General features: G+C 37.2%; 1 protein-coding gene across 4 annotated transcripts in view; it reads left to right on the forward strand.

Moving 5' to 3' along the window:
- Positions 1 to 19,781, forward strand: part of TRAPPC9 (trafficking protein particle complex subunit 9) — a 528,370-nt gene that overhangs the window by 71,060 nt on the left and 437,529 nt on the right. For all 4 annotated transcript variants that reach the window (XM_054814465.1, XM_054814467.1, XM_054814464.1 and 1 more), the window contains 3 exons: positions 8,309 to 8,435; positions 10,071 to 10,203; positions 16,536 to 16,699. In XM_054814465.1, the coding sequence (XP_054670440.1) occupies positions 8,309 to 8,435; positions 10,071 to 10,203; positions 16,536 to 16,699 (424 nt within the window). The remainder of the gene's footprint in view (positions 1 to 8,308; positions 8,436 to 10,070; positions 10,204 to 16,535; positions 16,700 to 19,781) is intronic.

Below are 19,781 nucleotides of genomic sequence, written 5' to 3' on the forward strand. Positions count from 1 at the left end.
CCCAGAGAGAACGTGGGATCTCCATCTTTAGAAATCTTCAAAACTTGAGTGTGTAGGACAGTGAAAAACCTAAACTACCATCAGAGGTGGCCCTGGTTTGAGCAGCGGGCTGGGCAAGAGGACCTCTAGCATTTCCTTCCAGCCTAAATTGTTCTGATTTTCCAGTCTCATCTGTGAGCTTTCTAGAATGTAGGAATAGTTATTACTTTATCACAAGAATAAACTCTTTTGTTTTTATTTTAATAATTCAAAGCGTTGTTTAATATTTTAAAATGTTTTGTTTTATTATTAACGTGTACTTATGCCTGCAGTCCCCATGCCCCCTTGTTGTCTGATTTCTCATCTCATATCACGCTCTTTCGTATTATTTAGCCTTGTAGAATCATTTTCATAGCAAGAGTATCCTTTTCTCATTTAGTGGCAGTTTCAGCTTGTTTGTCCCACATTTTTCCTTCTGTCTGACTCAGCACCTTACCTTTGCAGTGTGACTAATTGTTCGAACTTGTTTCCAATGACTGGCAGTGCTTTGAGTTCTCCATTGCTTGATTTTCTTTCTTCTTTACCCTTTTCGTGATTCATCATTCATCAACACATAACTGTCCTGAAATCTATAGTCTTATTCCTTTTTTCTAATTTTCCCTTTCCCTCGTCTTTCAGTTTATGATATATTGTTCTCTTAGCTTACTCATTTCATGTTAAATGAATCCTGGAAGCATCGATCCAAACTTTTACCCTGGTACTTTTCCTAATGTGTTTTCCTGTTTGTTGCGGCTGAAAGCTGTGATGGTACACAATTCAGTATTGAGCACAAGTTGTTAAGGAGAATGATTCCTCATTGAAAACCTTCTTCAGCTTTTTCATTATTTGCAGTATTCATGCTGAGTACATGTAGTTTAATTGAGGTACGCTTAAGTAAAAGAAATTGAATTTTTAGACTTGACATGAGACTGTGGAGACAAGACTTTGATCAGTGTTGCTCAGATGATAAGCCCGGTACTGTCGGAAAAGTTGATTTTTGTTGTTTTATTTTATTGTTCTGAAAGCTTTTTGCTCATCTTTGTTGTTCTTGCTGTTTATTCTCTGTCATGCATATTCATGATTTGGAACTCTATTTAGATCCCTATTCTTCATATGCGTCCCATTTCTGTATTTTCTGTCTTCTTCTATTTCATGTTTTTGTTTTGTCCATATAGTTTAAAGGCTGCAAGAAAGTGTTAGTTATAGTTGAAAGGTGCAAGAGTGTTTGTAAAATGTTAAATGAAAATGTTTATTCATGGAATACAGACGTGATTAGGTCCAACAACTGTGTATTTTAGTCAATAGGATAAAGTAGGACAGATCATAGGGGTGATCAGATGAGGTGCTTTAATAAAACTTAGAATTAGCTTTGACTGCAATGGATTAGACAGAATATTTTTGCTATCCTGGTGGTGGAGTCCAAATTAACAGGAGGTCTGATGTTCAGCTGTAAATAAGTGTATATAGCACTTTTTTTTCCAGGAATATTGATTTCTGTATAGACTTGTTCAGGTATGTGAACGATAGACTCTATCTCTCTTGCAATTACTAAGCCTTTTTTCTGTCCGGGAAAAAAAATGACCTTCAGGTTTCAGGCCTTCAAAAAAATCCAAAAAATTCTGGTAAATCTCTGATGGATTTATTTTGTATCTTGGGGCAAATGTTTAAATCATGGTACAGTCTGATGAGATCTACTATTAAAGTGCGTATGAAGGTGCGCTGCAAAGTGTGTTAAGTCCTCGAAGATGTTAACTAATTTTTCCTCTTTGTTTCTTAAGGTTCATATTAAAGGAAAAATAAAAAGCTGGGAAATTTTGAGGCAATGTTATTTATTGAGTAAAAGCATTTTGTCTGCACTTACTGTAAAAAATATAATTGTGGTTCTAAGAAGGCTACAATATATACAGAACAGTATAAATTGCATTTAATAAATTAATATTGAGAAACTAAGAAATATTACTGCAAAACATGGAGGTAATGTCATTTATGGTATTTAAAGCTCATTATTCAAAAAAAGTCTTTGTTCTACAGTTCTCCTTCTGTTTGGAGCTTGTATTTATTTGAAGACAATTTAGGTGTGGTATTTTGATGAATGAATAAGAATAGCTGTTACACTTTTTTCTTTGGTGAACTTCAAAACTGTATCAGTAGCCAAGAGCGCTGTGTTGATATTTAAAAATAACATCTACAATTTTGTTAAATCTTTATGTATAATCAGTCCCATAACTTAGCTTATGATTGTTTAAATTGTTTCTGTGAACTGCTCTTTAGTGAGTTCACATCTTTGTGCTGTTTCTGCCGTCTTGAGAGATTATTTACTTACTGATAAACTACATTTAATTATAGCTATATAGGGCAAGAACGTACGCAAAAAAAGTGAGGGGGAAGGAGGATAAAAACAGTCGTATTTGGTGTTTTCTAGGTCTGCTTAAAATCTTATTAGAAATAGTAGGGAAAATTTCCTTTTAAATAAATATTTGACAGTTTTTGTGTAAAGTATTTGACAACATTGTATAAAGTATGCTCAGCGTGAAAACTGACTTTGATGGCAGTGTTACTTTAAAAAGAAGAATGATTGCATTTCAGGATTGTAAGTAAAGGCTACAAAAAAGCAGTTACATACTCATGTTGTTTTAACAGCATCCTCAAATGCTACCATTTATTTATCAGTGGTTTTGTTTCTCTAAAACTAAATCGAGGTTTGAAGTGATTTCAAGACGTGCTCTGATAATAGCATGCATATATTCACTCTAAGACAATTTAAATAGTTTTATAAGAATACAAGGAAATGTAAAATTGTGGGGGGTTTGTTTGTGACTTGTATATTCCCTGGAGGAAACCTTGTATATGGGTAAACTTTTCCTATAAGATCAGAAAGAGCAATGATTACTAAATAGTATTACTTGAAATAAGGTATAAGACTCAAAGGAAAAGAAATCTAACTATTATTTTTTGTCGTGTGTGTGGGTTTTGTGGGAGTTTTTTGTTTGGTTTGTTTTGTTTCATATGTTTAGGTAAAGGATATGACAGTACTTCAGCCTTGATTTGATTGTCACCATTAAACTAAAATTTTTTTAGGCACCAGAGGGCAATGTTGGGCAAATATTGCTGAATTCTGCTATCCAGCAAATAGCAATATTGAAAATGTCTTTCAGGCGTTCTAGATATGTCATTGTCTTTTAAAACTTATTTGTATGGGTTAAGTTTTAAGGGTAAGTATCTTGATTTCAGTTTATGTCTGGAACGCTGAAGCCTAATTGAGGTTTATATTGGGATTTTTTCCATTTCTATGAGTTCTTATGTTTTCTTAGTATCTTTACTTTTAAAAACCTGAAGTTTTAACTGAATTGTAAAACTCTGATAATGAGAGAAATTAATGCTGTGTTCTCCTTCGTGTGATAATACACTTGAGGCTCTTTTATTTCTAGTCCAGGCATAATATGTGCTTAGTGCAGGTGTTCTGGCATTTCCATTGCGTTCGTTCTCGAGAAAAGCTCTTCGTTTTCATGGTTTGTGTTGTTAGAGAATAGACTGAGAATGCATTCTTAATGCATTATAAGAAAAATGCAGTGTGCTGAGTACTTATTTTGCTTTAGCAGTTATCTGTGATCAACATGCTGTGTTTGTGATCAGCATGATCCCCGGGTGTCACTTTGATATAATTTCAGGGGCTAGGGAACAATGTACACTGTATATAGCGTTGTCTTTTTTTTTCTTCTCTTCTCTACTGTTATTAAATAATTTTAATACTACCAATTTCTCTTACTAGTAACTCTTCATTCTTGTCCATAAGCACCTGCATATTTTGGGTGATTGTACTCCAGATACATTTGCAGGCCTTTTTGTCTATTACTATCTCTATTTATCTTGATTTTTTGCCTCGATTTTGTCTGCTGTTAACATAGTCAGTGTAAATCCTTTGGCGAGGAGGATACTTTCTCTGACGGCTGGGTTGTGATCATTGCTTCTCCTGAACCTTGACCATTAGCCTTTAAAAATATTACCATTGATTTATTGAATTTTTCTCAGTTTGTTTCCCTATTTTGTCCCCACACAGTTGTAATCTTTAGTTCCTTCAGGGTTATTTGGCTCTGGTCCATTCCAGGCCTCAGTTTCCTGCAATGAAGGAACTCACTGGTGTCATAGATCAAAACTCTTGCTGGGCTGTGAAGTTTTGACTGACAACTTTGGGGTTGTATGGCAGCCTGTATATGTGCTACTTTAGATGCATTTCTCAGGGCTGTGCTGGTTTATGCCCCCCTTTGAGGTTATTTTTTTCGTTATAGAAACCTAAAAGGCTTTCAGGGAAATGTCTTTCCATGCACCCCCTCAATCCAGCCTGAGAGTGGAGGATGCCTAATTCCTGGGATGGGGGACTAACTCATATTAAGTAAAAGCACCAGAGTGGTTATACTGCACGAAGTGAAATGAATGTATAATTGTATGTCCTGACATCCAGCTTGATTAAAAATGTGAAGTAGAGGAGTAAGAATATGCTAGAAAGCTGTATTTACTCATTGCTTCCCTCTCCCCCTTGCCCCAAGGAAAACTGGGCTAATTAGGACCATGTCTTAATGAGGAACTTCCTATATTTCAGAAAAATGACCTGACTATGGTTTTGCAATGGTGGTGTCATTTCTTACTGTTTTCTGTATGTTTATAGGCATTTGGTATTCTGACTAATTTGGGGAGTTAGCTAGGAATGGAAAAATAATGACGTGTATTAATTGTTACAAGATAAATTCAGTGTCGTATTAGGAGAAAGTTCGAACTGGAAAGGCTTTCCAGTTTAACCAACTGCATTAAGTTACCTAATCCTCTCTTAAAGACTACCACTGAGGGAATTCCAAAACTCCCTAGATTAACCATTCCCAGCATGTTAATGGTTGGCTCTGCTTCAGAGTAGGGAGATGGGTTAGATAATACCTAGGGGTCCCCATCAGTTCTGTTTCCTTACATTTGCTATAGCTGACACTAAACAAGACATCAATGGGTCTTTTTTTGTCATTGATTTTTTTAGGACTTTAAATCCTTGGATGAAAGTATTTAGTTGAGGTGACTCCTGAATGATTCAATTATATTTCAGTATTTGGCCAAATGATAGTTCAGTGCTTTCACGGCTGAAATAATCTTACAAAGCTGCCTGTACCTGTTTTAAAAGTGAGTTTTGGAGTGTGTATGGGGTTACCTTTTGTTTATGTTCTAAGATTTGCTTAAGCCAAAGCAAAAGCAGAATGATTATTGTGAAGACTGAGGCTAAGTCAGTATTAAAGTGTGAATGTTCACTCCATTTCTGTGGGGTGAATTCCACGGGAAGGATTCATGTTCGGTCACATGCAAACCATAATTTTGCATCATATGTAACATTAGTTTGTATTGGCTGGTTATTGCAATAATTATTTTGAACCCCCTATTCTGAAATACTGCAAGGAATATTTCACCAAGAGTGCAGACAAGGTCTGTTTAAGCTACCAGCTACACAAACATACTTATTTGAAAAGTAGTGACCAAGCTTCTGTTTATGCAGTGGAATCCGAAAGCGTCAGCGCTCTGATACACTGGGTGGTAAATGTATAGGAAGACAGAATTAGTTTTTACTTACTTTTTTGTGAATTGTTTGTGACAGCTGAAGTCTCCATGTGAAACTTGGGGAAAACTAAAATTCAGTAGAACTGAGGGTTTGACACGGCATTTTCTTAGAACTCAAATGCAATGATGAAATCTGAATTTTGTGCAATATTAGAGGATAGAGTTCTCTAACGCACCTTTCCACAAAGCAAGAATAGCTTTGATTGAATCGGGTGTTGCCTCAACAGTGTGAAGTCTACAAAGAACCAATTGCTAGAACGAAGGTTTTTCTTTTTAAACTCTTGGGTGTATTATAATCTTGATGACTTCAGATCTTCAGCAGAAGAGAAATCAGGAACCTGACAAACCTGCTCAGTTTGCTGTCTTAAGCTTCTGGTGTGTTTAGGACTCTGTTGCTAAAAATCTTAGGTGCAAACCATTTATTTAGTGGTCATGTAGCATGTACATAAAAGACAGTTGTTTGTTAATTTTCCAGAAGGCACACTGCCTTCTGAAGAGGGAAGAAATTCTGATAATGGCTTTTAATTTAGTTCAGTTTTTGCTTGCTGGTGGGTTGATTTCGGTTAATATCTAGGAATTGCTTGAAGAAGACTTGCTGGTAGTTAGTCCCAATGCAAATCAGGCCATTAAAGCTTAATGTACAGGACAGGTCAAGTTTCAGTCGTTGGCTGGGTAATTCTGATGGTGCCATTTGTGTTTCTTTAAGTACTTGTTATACAAGTATCAATTTTCCTAATTTCTAATTGAGAATTAGAAACATAAGAGGGCTAGTCTGCCTTTACAGCGGACATGAGCATTAGAGGTGCATGATTCAAAACCCAATTGAATTAAAAACTAGACAATCATAGATGTTTTCAAAGGAAAACCATGCTGATGTTCTGGCACTGTGCGGATAACGTTGGTGCTTCATAAACTCCTTGTTCAGTCTTCAGTCTCTTTGTGGTTTTCTGTGGTTCAAACCATGAGTTTTTTTCGTCTGTGTTTACAAAAATAGTATCTACCTCTTTCATAGACTTTTGGGTTCCTGTGAAGCATCCTTATGGAGTCAAGGTTTAATCCAGTTTTGCTTACTGCATTAATTGGTGTAAGATATTTAGATGGTATCTTTATTAAAAAATATAAATAAAAATCTATGTGTATGGAAAAGCAGCTGGTAACATACGTGCTTTACAATATTGTATTTCTTGTTTGTAAATTCTGTGTTCAGGCATCTTAAATTCATTGACTGAGCTTTAAAAAACACCCAGTCTACTAAAGACAGTGATGCTATGTTTAAAAGTTTGTTAAATATTTTTTTCCCCCCTTGATCTCTTATTATGTCCCATGTTTTAAGTGTAGGATGCTAAGAGATTTCCCTGACATACACTAAGGGAGTAGTAAATCGTACAGTCTAACTGCAGGCATCTAGGCTTCATAGAGGATCAATTTAGCAAAGTGAATCACAGAACCATAGAATGGTTTGGGTTGGAAGGGACCTTAAAGATCATCTAGTTCCAACCCCCCTGCCATGGGCAGGGACACCCTCCACTAGACCACGTTGCCCAAAGCCCCATCCAACCTGGCCTTGAACACTTCCAGGGATGGAGCATCCACAGCTTCTCTGGGCAACCTGTTCCAGTGCCTCACCACTCTCACAGTAAAGAATTTCTTTCTAACATCTAATCTAAATCGACCCTCATTCAGCTTAAACCCATTACCCCTTGTCCTGTCACTACACTCCCTGATAAACAATCCCTCTCCATCTTTCCTGTAGGCCCCTTCAGGTACTGGAAGGCCGCAATTAGATCTCCCCGGAGCCTTCTCTTCTCCAGGCTGAACAATCCCAACTCTCTCAGCCTGTCTTCATAGGAGAGGTGCTCCAGCCCTCTGATCATTTTCATGGCCTCCTCTGGACTCGCTCCAACAGCTCCATGTCTCTCCTGTAGTGGGGCCCCCAGAGCTGGATGCAGTACTCCAGGTGGGGTCTCACGAGAGCAGAGTAGAAGGGCAGGATCACCTCCCTCGACCTGCTGGTCACACCTCTCTTGATGCAGCCCAGGACACAGTTGGCTTTCTGGGCTGCAAGCGCACACTGCCGGCTCATGTTGAGCTTCTCATCAATCAATACCCCCAAGTCCTTCTCCTCAGGGCTGCTTTCAATCCATTCCTCGCCCAGCCTGTAGTCAAATAATGCCTTATTCCAATGCATTGAGATGATTAGGTTGGATAGTAAAGCTAGACTTGTTCTATTATCTGTAAATACTAAATTTTTTTTTCTACCCATAGATAAATATTTTCTGGCTAGGAACTTTAAAGCTAAGCAAGAGCTGCTATTGATGTTTGATTTCTACTGTCCAAAATACAAGCAAAATATATAAGTAAGGTCACAGGTACAATTAAATGTAGGTACAAAACAATACCATGCAGATTATATCACTCATTCTTTTTACTCTGCTTGGGTATAAATTTTTATTGGTTTTTCATACATCGTTCCTGCCTCAGATCCTGAAACATGTTTTACTGTTGAATACGAGCCTCGCCATAATTCTATATGCATGCTTCAGTCACTGGAACTTAAAACCAGAATAAAGGCTATGAGCAAATTGGACTAAATCGTAAGAGTTTCAGTGATGTAATGCAAGGGACTAAAATATAAGTGTATGTCATAAAAATGTAAGTGTATATCATAAATGGATTTATCTATGTAATATGACTTTTTCAGGGTCTCTTGACAACAGGAGTAGAATTCGAATCTCTTCCTGCAGCTCTTTCTCTACCTGCAGAATCTGGTCTCTATCCAGTAACTCTTGTTGGTGTTCCTCAAACCACCGGGCAGATCACTGTCAATGGTAAGGAATGTTTTTAGTCATTCTCTTCCTAGCAAAACAAGCAGGTGTTTTACATCTTTATGGATTACATAAGTTTGTACAACATATTTTAAATTGCTGTCCTTTTTATGTTTGCCACTGTGAATTCTCCTCAGTACGTAAAAGAAAAAAGAAGACAAGAAATCTGTTTTCTATACTAGACTTCAGAAAAAACATAGCCCGAAAAATCACTTGGTTGTAACAGCAGTAATGAACACATCTTTACAATATCTCACATATGAGAGGAAAAGGATAATGAACTCAAACTCCCCTTCATTAGCGCTTTCATTTGGAAAGCTGAGGATTACTTGAACTTTTTCATGAGAACGGAGAAGATAATCTTGCAGTTCGTTTTTCTTAATTAATCGTAGTCATTTAAGATTATAGAAATTTTTGCAGATTGCTTGTGTAGAAACAGTTTAGCCTATATGTGTGGTCTGTTGCAGTCGAGATATCATTTCATTAATAAGCTTAAATAGAATTGTGTTTGTAGTAAGTAGAGAGAATTAAAGAGCTTTTGTAGAAGATGAGTAGATCAGTCTCCTAGAAAAGGAGATATATGTGAAGAAGATAGATTCAACAAGTAGTGGGACTGAAACATCTTACCAACACGCAATTTTGGGTGCTTGTTCCTGGAACACAGAGTTTCAAGAAAAGAACCATTTTAATAAAGCTAAACGCCAAAAGAAGAAAGGCTTTGAACTTGAAGAAACTTTGTTCTCACTGAGTTATTCTTAAGTGCTTTTCTTTCTGTTCATGATTCCTCATTTGATTTTTTTTTTCCTTTTTGCAGAAACTATTTCAGTAAATACAGAATAGCATTAAAGCATTCAGAACATTTGTGCTGTAGTTGTCTGCTTTTAGTTTCACATACTAAAAATATATTGCAAGTAGAGGTGTTGATTTCTGTATTTGGCATCTGTTTGCGTGTCAATGTATCAAGTTTTCCTCCAGCTATAACTTGTATATATTGCCTGGCTTGTATGTATTGCCTGGTGTGGAATTGGTGTGGAGATACTTTCCTGCTAAATTGAACTTTTAGAGAATAAGCTATGGTCTTTCATGACAGGTGTCTGTGTGTGCAAGTATATATACTTTTTTTTTTCCTAATTAATTTCCTTTAGGATTCTTTTTTCCTTAACTTCTGGATACAGTTGAGACTCTTTCCTATAAACATTTTTTTAGGAAATAGGGAACTGTTAATATATGTTGAAGAGTAACAAGTTTTATGTGCCCCGGTGGATTATGTGATGTATAAAATAGTGGTCTCTATACTAAGACTTGTGATGTTTATCTTGTAAAGGATTCTACGGAACTTACCATAATGCGTGGTAAAACTCATGGACTATTTTAAATTTTTTTATTATTTTACATGTCAGAGATACAAAGAAGTACATGCGTGTTGTTTGTATGTTGTCATGTGGTTATAAATGTTGCTATTTAGCGGATTTGAAAACCTTTTATGTATTTTGTGTCCTGAGAAGATTCTACCGTAGAGAAGGTGGTGGTTTGGGTAGCAGAAATATTGGCAAGATCTGACTAGTAAGCTTAGCACTCTTAGACCTTTCAGAAGGCAGGAAAATTTGCAACATACTGGTGTTTTCTTCTAAAAATCAGGTTACCATACTTCAGTGTTTGGAGTCTTCAGTGATTGCCTTCTGGACAATCTGCCAGGAGTGAAGACCAACGGCTGTACTGTTGAAGTTATTCCAGCTTTGCCAAGGCTGCAGATCAGTACCTCTCTTCCAAGGTGAGAAACTGAATTAAATGATGATTTTATTTGGTCATATTTAAGTGTTAGTCACATGCTGAATAAAAACTCCTTCATCAGAGTAAATAATCAGTTTTTTAGTAAAACAAGACGTAAACTATATCTGTGCTATTTACTTTAGAATATAAATCTAAGTTTTTTGTTTTACTGCTTGAACCCTTGGAATTTCATAGAAAATATTTTGAGATTTAATTAACTGAGGGAGTGTAATGGTCATTCATTATTAAAGTCATACTTTTAAACGACTAAATCCTTTAAAGGCTAAATGTTCGTAAAATCTTGAAGTAAAATGATAATCCATGGAATAGTGTAGGTTGGAAAAGGTGCCTCTGGAGGTCATCTGGTCCAGGATCTTGCTCAAAGATCTAAGTTAAATGTTAGATCAGGTTACCCAGGGCGTGATCTAGTTAAGTTTTAATTATCTCCATGAACAGTGTTTCCATCACCTCTGTGGGAAGTCAGTTCCAGTGTCTCACCACACTCACAAGAGTAAAAATTCCCCCCTCTTTGTTTCAAACTGAACCAACCCAGCTCTTTGAACCTGTCCTCATGTCATGTGCTCTAGCCTCCTAATCATTTTGATAACACTGTTCTGGACTTGCTCCAATATATCGATATTTCCATTGTTCAGGAGAGGCCAAAACATGATACCATACTACAAAAACTATGTTTAAGGGTACAGGAACTATCAACTAAAATAACTTCCTTATACACTCACCAAAAAGCACACAGTGGTAGTGTGGGTTTTTTCTCGGGGTTTGGTTTTTTTTGAGCTTTTTTTTCATGAAGAATGTGGCTGACTAATTTCGCAATTTTAGAAGGAGCTGGTAAGACAGATTCAATTCAGTTTTTGGAACTTTCCAAAGTTCAAGAGCATTCATCTACTAAGCTGCCTGTTGATCACTATATCTCAGAGTCTTACCATCCATTTTGCAAATAGTTGTAAAAGTACAGAGTTTCAGTTTTCCTTTTTTTTTTTTTTTTAAAATAATGTTCCTTTTAGCTGTGGATCAGGAAACAGCCTTTTGTTACTTGCTGCCTTGACAGCTCAAGTACCACAAGGATTGTTCTATTGATTGGAAGATCTCAGCTCCATTTATGATCCTTAGTAAGCTGATCATCAGTATCGTACGACACAAAGACATATCTGTGTGTATATATATATATGTAATTTCTTTTTTTTTTTTTTGGTTGTGTTCTTCAGTATGTTTTACTTAGTAAAGCAAAGGAACCAGTTTGGTTCTGATTTTTCCATACTGAATTCTAATTTATTAATGTAGAATGGGCTGTGTTGATGGCATTGTATTACAAAGATATAAAAGTAATATCCTGATGAAGACAGCAAAATAATAAAATGCTGCAATTGAGTTACATGTTGGTAAATTCCCTATAAAAATTCTGCTAGTATGGGGTCTGTGTAGTTTAGCTGTAATCAAAATCAATATTGTCTAGCCAAAGTTATGAATATATTAAAGAACATGATAGGTTTAAAATACAGAGGGAATTGCAAATGTTCTTAAGAGCATAATATCTGCTCTTTTTGGATACATGTTCAGCTGATGATGTGGAACATTAACAAGATTTTCTGTGTATATTGTTGTGTATTTACTTTTTCACTGGTGTTAAATTTACTTTTAGTTTCTTCAGATGCTTTAGTTTCAGTACTCAGTCTCAGTTCCTGTGACATTCTGGGAATTCAGACATGCTCCTGGCTACCTTGCAGTATGCCAGAGGTCTCTGTTTACCATCACTTACTCCTCCCAGCCTGTATGATACTAGCAAATTGCCTCATGCCAACGGCATTTTATCTTTTGCGTTCTCTGGAGGATGATGTACTTTTAAAAGACAGGGTGAAGAAATGAAAGAAAGAACTTTCTTGACTTAGAGCAAGATAAAATCCGATTTCTATTCTTGCATCTTGCTGATTTGCTTTATGTTTACATTTGTGTTGACACCCATCTTACCAGCGTATCATGTTGGACTCTATTCTTGAGAGAGGGTCTTTTCCTTACAGAGAACATTAGTTTTTACAGCTGATTGTCTTTGGAACTTTCTGCTGGAGCTGATCTGACTTTTCTTAATTTTTCATCAAATTTATTTATTTTTGAAGTATATTACTGTATTTATTATTGCCTTGCTGCTTTGTAGGTGAAACTGCTAGTGTGTAGGAACAGGTTTGTTTGAAAGGTCGAATATACATAGCTGTTTAAAATTTCTGCAACAGTTGATTGATCTACTAGTAATTTTGGGATGATAGTCATATTGGCAAGAATAATTCCAGGCCTTCCTAGGCATACCATAATGTCTTGTTAGAACTGTAAAAATGTTTTTATTAATCTGTGTTATGGAAGGTCAATTTAATAACCTCAATTTAGCAGAAGCTGTAATGGAATCATAGAATTATTCAAGTTGGAAAAGACCTTTAAGATCATCGAGTCCAACCATAAACCTAACGCTGCCGAGTCCACCACTAAACCATGTCCCTAAACCCCATGTCCACACATCTTTTAAAAACCTCCAGGGATGGTGACTCAACCACTTTGCTGGGCAGCCTGCTCCAGTGCTGGACAACCCTTTTGGTGAAGAAATTTTTTCTAATATCCAGTCTAAAGCTCCCCTGGTGCAAATTAAGGCCATTTCCTCTTGTCTTATCACTTGTTACTTGGGAGAAGAGACCAACCCCCACCTGGCTACAGCCTCCTTTCAGGTAGTTGTAGAGAGCAATCAGGTCTCCCCTCAGCCTCCTTTTCTCCAGGCTAAAGAAGTTCCCCAGTTCCCTCAGCTGCTCCTCATCAGACTTGTGCTCTAGACCCTTCACCAGCTTCGTTGCCCTTCTCTGGACACACTGCAGTACCTCAATGTCTTCCTTGTAGTGAGGGGCCCAAAACTGAACACAGCACTCAAGGTTGCTTTCTTGATATACTTGAGTACTTTCTAATGTACTGAAATAATTGTGCAATACTGTTATGCTCAAAATCATATTTACAGGCAAAGAGGAAACACACTTTATGTATAAAGCCAAGAATTTACTGTTTGTATCTTAATGATTCCTGTATTAGACTGTTATTAGTCCAGATGCAATTATTAGAGAAGAAGGAAAAAGAGAGAAAAATACTCTGTAGAGAAGAAGAATCACTATTAATAATACACTTAAAATTACTGTACACACACTACCTATTTTCTACCTGTTTTTCTGGTGTTACGCTCATCCTCCCACTACTCCTTTGGGTCATAAGGTTGACCTTTTCAGTCTGCTGGTACAGCGAGTTGTCAGCATCTGGAGTCCTTCACTGAAAGGAATATGATGTTGATGGTTTGGTGGTTTTTTCACTCGAGAAAACACTTGAAGACATTTTTGTTTGCTAACACATTTTTACGCCATGTTCTTTCTTCACTCAAGCTCCACGTTGCATCCAAATTTAATATATGTGGTGCTTTTGTTGTGTATTAGATCCTTGTTTTCTTTGTTACCCCTGAAAGCTCTTTTTACCCAGCTCCATGTCTGCATGTCTTTGACTACTGGTGAATTGTTTATAGTCCTGGGGTCTCTGGTGCTCCAACACTTGCTATCCCATGCCAGTACTACTCTTTGCTGCATCCTGTGTCTCCACTTTGCAATCATACCAGACTTGTGTTTCTCTACACAATGTCACTGTGTTAGTCATAAATATCTCATTCTACCTAGAACAACTGCTTTTTGCCACTCTCTGTATCAAAACATGGGTGTGCTGAGCAAAGTTTACAGAAATAAAGCTAATTAGGTGTAGCCACCAGGTCAGGACAAAAGTCACTGCTACAAACCGAAGTTGCAGGCAGGTAAGGACAAGTTCAGAGCAGGCAGAGTCATAGAATGGTTTGGGTTGGAAGGGACCTCAAAGATCATCTAGTTCCAACCCCCTGCCATGGGGCAGGGACACCCTCCACTAGACCACGTTGCCCAAAGCCCCATCCAACCTGGCCTTGAACACTTCCAGGGATGGGGCATCCACAGCTTCTCTGGGCAACCTTTCCAGTGCCTCACCACCCTCACAGGGAAGAATTTTTTCCTAATATCTAATCTAAATCTACCCTCCTTCAGTTTAAACCCATTACCCCTTGTCCTGTCACTACACTCCCTGATAAACAGTCCCTCTCCATCTTTCCTGTAGGCCCCTTCAGGTACTGGAAGGCTGCTCTGAGGTCTCCCCAGAGCCTTCTCTTCTCCAGGCTGAGCAACCCCAACTCTCTCAGCCTGTCTTCATAGGAGAGGTGCTCCAGCCCTCTGACCATCTTCATGGCCCTCCTCTGGACTCACTCCAACAGCTCCATGTCTCTCTTGTACTGGGGACCCCACAGCTGGACACAGCACTCCAGGTGGTGTCTCATGAGAGTGGATTTAGGGGGGCAGAATCCCCTCCCTCAACCTGCTGGTCACACTTCTTTTAATGCAGCCCAGGACACGGTTGACTTTCTGGTCTTCAAGTGCACATTGTCAGCTCCTATCTCATTTTTCATCTGACATTATCCCCATGGCAAGCCTCAGTCCTGAGGTCTTGCAAGTTCAGAACAAAGCTGGTGACTATACAGTACTCAAACAAGAATTGAGATGTTTTTTAATTTAAGAGGCTGTATTACAGTAAAGGATGTGTAACCTGAATTAGCTTGGGCTCAGGTTTCAGATGTACATTGATACAGTAATTGAAAGTAACATTTGTTTGGTTTGTTAGTATGCAATTCCTTGATACTTTTGTCTAAATATGAGAGAAGAAAAGAAATTCCTTCTTTCCTGCAACTCCAAATGCTCAAACTTCAGAGTGCTGCAATGATAATGATACATGACAATAAATTTTAAATTATCAAAAAATGTGTGTTTCAAGTACTTGTTGTCATAGAATCATTCTGAAAGACTAAAATCTGCTCTTTTTTATGGAGGCTTTTTATCTTGTACTAAGGATAGGAAGGAAGGATAGGAGAAACACCTGCCAAAAGAAGTTACTGAACCTGGGTTTACCAACAGATTTATCGGTCATTAATCTCAGTAGCTTTTGCCCTTGTATCCTTGATGTCTTATGACCAGTTTGCATTAGCATGAAAAATACAGTCAGAAATTGAACCTCTGCCCATCTGTCTTGTTCTGCAATCCTGCTGCCCTCCTTCATGTTCTAAAGAGTTCATTTATATTCACTATTTCACCTTTCACACAGTGAAATTTTTCCAGGAACCACTCCCATGAGGTTTATGCCCTGTGCTGTCCACTGAAACTGCGTTCTCTCAACTCCTGTTTTACTTCTTCCTAGCAAAGGCCAGGGTTACTGCTCAATTCTCCTTTATCCATGATGTGTTGTCATAGCACTGTGCATGTCTGCTATTTCAGTAATTGACTGGTTTGACATATTTGCTACTTTGAAATGAAATGCTTGATACTCATTTAAATAATTCCTCATGTTTCTGAAGCTTTAGATACCCATACATTTTCCCTAGCACATATAACTCATAGAATAATTTTTGTTTCATCTCTAAGTTATTTTTACAATGTATTGCTTTACTAAGTATATCTTACATCATATTTCAGGTACTGTTTATGATCCCTTAAGAAAACAGATTTTGGGTGAATGGCTGTGTAAAACAGTGCTGCTTATCTGTTCTTAAAGGTGTTTCTGTCTTCATTCTGCATATATCATGTGTTGGTGGAGTTTGGGAAGGCCTAACAATATCAGATAATGTATCCTCACTTGTGAGCACAAAGGTTTCATCTCTTCTGAGGTTTCTTCTACCAGTTAACTTTATTGTCACATTTGTAATTTTTACGGGCCGATCAGAGAGCAGTATGGACTTCGGGATCTTGCGGAGGACTCTCAGCATGGTTTCTCCTATGTAGTGCTCGACTTCTTACTCACCTCAATTCTATTTTTTATTATTTTTGTTTTACATTCAGCTCTTGATACTCATTGTTACTCAACCTTGGTGTTAAACACTTGGTAGATCAGATGTCACTTTTTTCAAGTTTGCTCATTCTAATGACCCGCTCTTGGTTTTTTGCCCTTTTCCCTTTCTTACGGTTTGTGTAGCAATTTTTAAAAAGCTTTCACAATTTCACAATATATATTTTATATTGTTTGAAATCTGACTTGTCTTATGCATAAAATATTAACATTTGTCCTCAATGATTATTAAAAATGACCCTGGCTAAAATAAGAATGGAAAATAATATCTAATATCTTCAAGATTGCAGAGCACTAGCTTCGGAGTCTTCAAAGAATATAGAAACTTGAACAGGCTTTTAACATGTTTATTGTAAAATTTTTTTTTTGTCTGTGTGTCACATTTTGTAGGTCTGCTCATACACTTCAGCCTTCTTCAGGGGATGAAATCTCCACCAATGTGTCTGTCCAGCTTTACAATGGAGAGACCCAACAGCTTATCATTAAGTTAGAAAATATTGGAACAGAACCACTGGAGAAACTGGAGGTCACAGCGAAAACAGTCAACACTAAGGGTGTGTATGCTGATTTATATTTAGAAATAATAATGATCACTTTTTCTCTGATAAAAGTGGGACTAGTGTTATACTTCTTTTAGGTCAGTTTAGAATAAATATCATAATCCCTGTTGTGGAACTGGAATCATTCAGTTTGATTTTATTGCAGGAATATAGAAACGAAAGAGAATGTAGAAAGAAAATGAAAGAAATTGTAGAACCATCTGTGTGTCAAAGGGTCACCTGCTTTTTAGAAATCTAGATTTCATTTTAATGTTACTTGGGGAAAAAAAATCCTGAGGCAATAACTAGTAAAAAGCAAGAATCTTTCTCCTTATGTCTAAATACACTGATTAGTTAAATAAATTACCACTAGCAGTGATGTTGTCCTACTTGAGGGAGTAGAAATAAATAAGGCTACTTCTGTCTCACTCAGTGAGCAATAAGAAAAAAAATCGGATAAAAGACTTCAAAAACAAAGCAATAAATAAAATAAGCTATTGTGAGTTAAAAGAATAATTGAATAATTATTGAATAAATACACCTATTTCTCCTAAAATACTCTGTACATATCAGTATTAAAAAGTAGTCTGCTAGGTGAATCTTGCTTTTGTTTTGTGATGTGTTGTATTGTGTTTGGTTTGTCCTCTGAGGCATTGTTAGGAAAATGCTATTAACAGAAGAACTGCAGATGACAAGCAAGATAATCTTTACTTACAATAGAAATACCTTATTTTATTGCAGGTTTTATTCCATCAGTGCCAGAATATTAAAATGCAATGTGATACCTGGTGATTTTTGTTCATTTCGGTATTTGAGCTTGTGATTTTTTTTTCAACAGAGTATCCTCTTCTCTGCAACCTGAGAGAATAGGAGTTGCCAGTCATCTAAGAATAGGTTTTTCTGTCTGAGACTTGTTGTCAAGAATAATTTTAGAAGCTGAAACGTATGATGACTTACTGTTTTGCTTAATTCCAATGTGCTCCTACTGTGCTAGGTGCTGTATGTACATAACAGAAAGACCAAATACAGCATGCATATTAAATAGTGACGTTTATGTAATGAAATATATTAAATGGTGGAATATATGGGCCTCTGAATCAGATGTTAATCAGGCTCTTAATACATAACATTATGCAGTTAATTGGTTCAGAATTTTGCAAAAGAGACTCTTGTGAATACTAAACCCATCATCTCTCAGTTACAACTTTTGTTAAAAAGTGGGGGGAAAAGGAGAAAAGTTGATATGCTTAGCTAAGAGTTCTATAAAACTTTAATTTTACTTCATCTTTAATTTTATTTCTCTATAGAAAATGTTTACAATGAAGCCTTTTTGTGTATTTGACAGTCTCTTAGATGTTGTTAAGCATGTTTTTATCAGAAAAAGGAAAATTTCCGAGACAGTATAAATATGCATGCTCAAAAAAACGCAACACTTTAAATAGCCATTTCAGAAAAATAGAAATCGGAGCAAGTTTTGAGAGGCACCAGATGATATTTGTTCTGAGAGTGCGAGAACCATGCCATCAGAATCATAGAATCCTAGAAGTCTATGTGGGCAGGGACCTCTGGAAATAATTTTGAACAACCTTCTTTTGAAAGGAAAGCTTTAGGTTAGGTTATCCAGAGCCCTGTCAAGCAGAATCTTCAGTTTCTTGCATTGTCTCACAGAAGTGAAATTCACTCCTTTATTTGGAACTGTACGCTTGAGATGAGCCATTGTATTGGAGGAAAATACATACTTAAATAAGTATGACTTTTTACATGACTCCGTGCTGTGGGTATGATGTAAAGCGCTGAAAGGCGCTACGTGTGGCAGAAGAACTAATGGTCCGCATTAAGCATATAATAGTTACGTTACTTCAAATATGATTGCATGCAGGTCTTGCAAAGGATGGACCTTTGCCATTTTTAATGGACTCTTCCATTTTAGTCATTACCGTAAATTGATACAAATGCATAAAGATGGACTCATGGTATAGTGTGACATGTGACATGGGATTCTGGTGATCAACAGGGAACTAAAGATTTGTAAAGTCAGCAGCTCAGTTTGGTCAGTGATACTAACTGCATGGAAATAATGTGGGTACTTTCCAAAACCATCTCTAGTAGCAACACAAACTCTTAATTTGATGCTATATATCAAGTTGAGAGCATATGCAGACACTTACTACCTGTAGTGCATTAAGAAGTCTCTTGGATGTTCTTTACTACTCTTCAGCTGAAATGTAGCTGTGATTTAAACTGCTCAAGGTCTCCTTGAAAGCTGTTCGGCATCTTCATCTGCCATGACCACAGCTTTGCCTGTCAACTTGGGAGCCTGTGAGAAGTAGTTGTCCAATTTCAGCCAAATGCAAAGAGCTTTCAATCATCCTCGGTTTCACTTGATTTGCTTTGGTTCTTTTAGTCTTGGCAGTTGGTCGTAACTCTTTTGCAGCTGCTGCATGCGTGCCTGTCTGACTTCCATTTCCATACCTTCTGTTTCCGGGGCCACAACTTTTAGTGCAATGATGGATGCTGTAAATGGCAACCGTTCTCATTTTTTGGTGTTAATTACTGGATGGGATTAGCTGTTGCAGTGCAATGACCTGACCTTCCTCCTTCGTTAAGTCAGCTATAGCCAGTCTCTTTTCTTAATGAAGCCCACTTCTCTGGCATTGTTTTCAATGGTGTCTTATTAATGAGAACCTCGGAAGATCAGGCTTTCAAACTAGCTTCCCTCTTACTTCCTTTATTCTGTTTCTTTCAGGTGCAGCTCTTTAGCTTTTCTACTCTGGCCCTCAGATAAATGAGCAGAAATTGCAGGTCACCCTGTGCAGTTCATAAAGGACATCACAGGGTTTTCGAGTCCTTTAGCAGCCACGCGTTATGGAACAGATCCTGCGGCAAATCGGCAAAAGGAACTTGTCATCTTGCCACAATAAACACGTCCGTCATATCTTTTAATGTCTCATTGCACCGCTCTGTCTACCAGGCTATGGTATCTGTAGGTTGGACTTCACACTATCAAGGTCAACTCTGTGTCACTTCATATTGTCCCTCATCAGGTCAGATGGTCTAATACTTGTTTTAGAATGATGACGTGTGCAAAGAGAGATGC

This window comes from Grus americana, chromosome 2 (genome assembly GCF_028858705.1).
Source record: "Grus americana isolate bGruAme1 chromosome 2, bGruAme1.mat, whole genome shotgun sequence".
Taxonomy (NCBI): Eukaryota; Metazoa; Chordata; class Aves; order Gruiformes; family Gruidae; genus Grus; species Grus americana.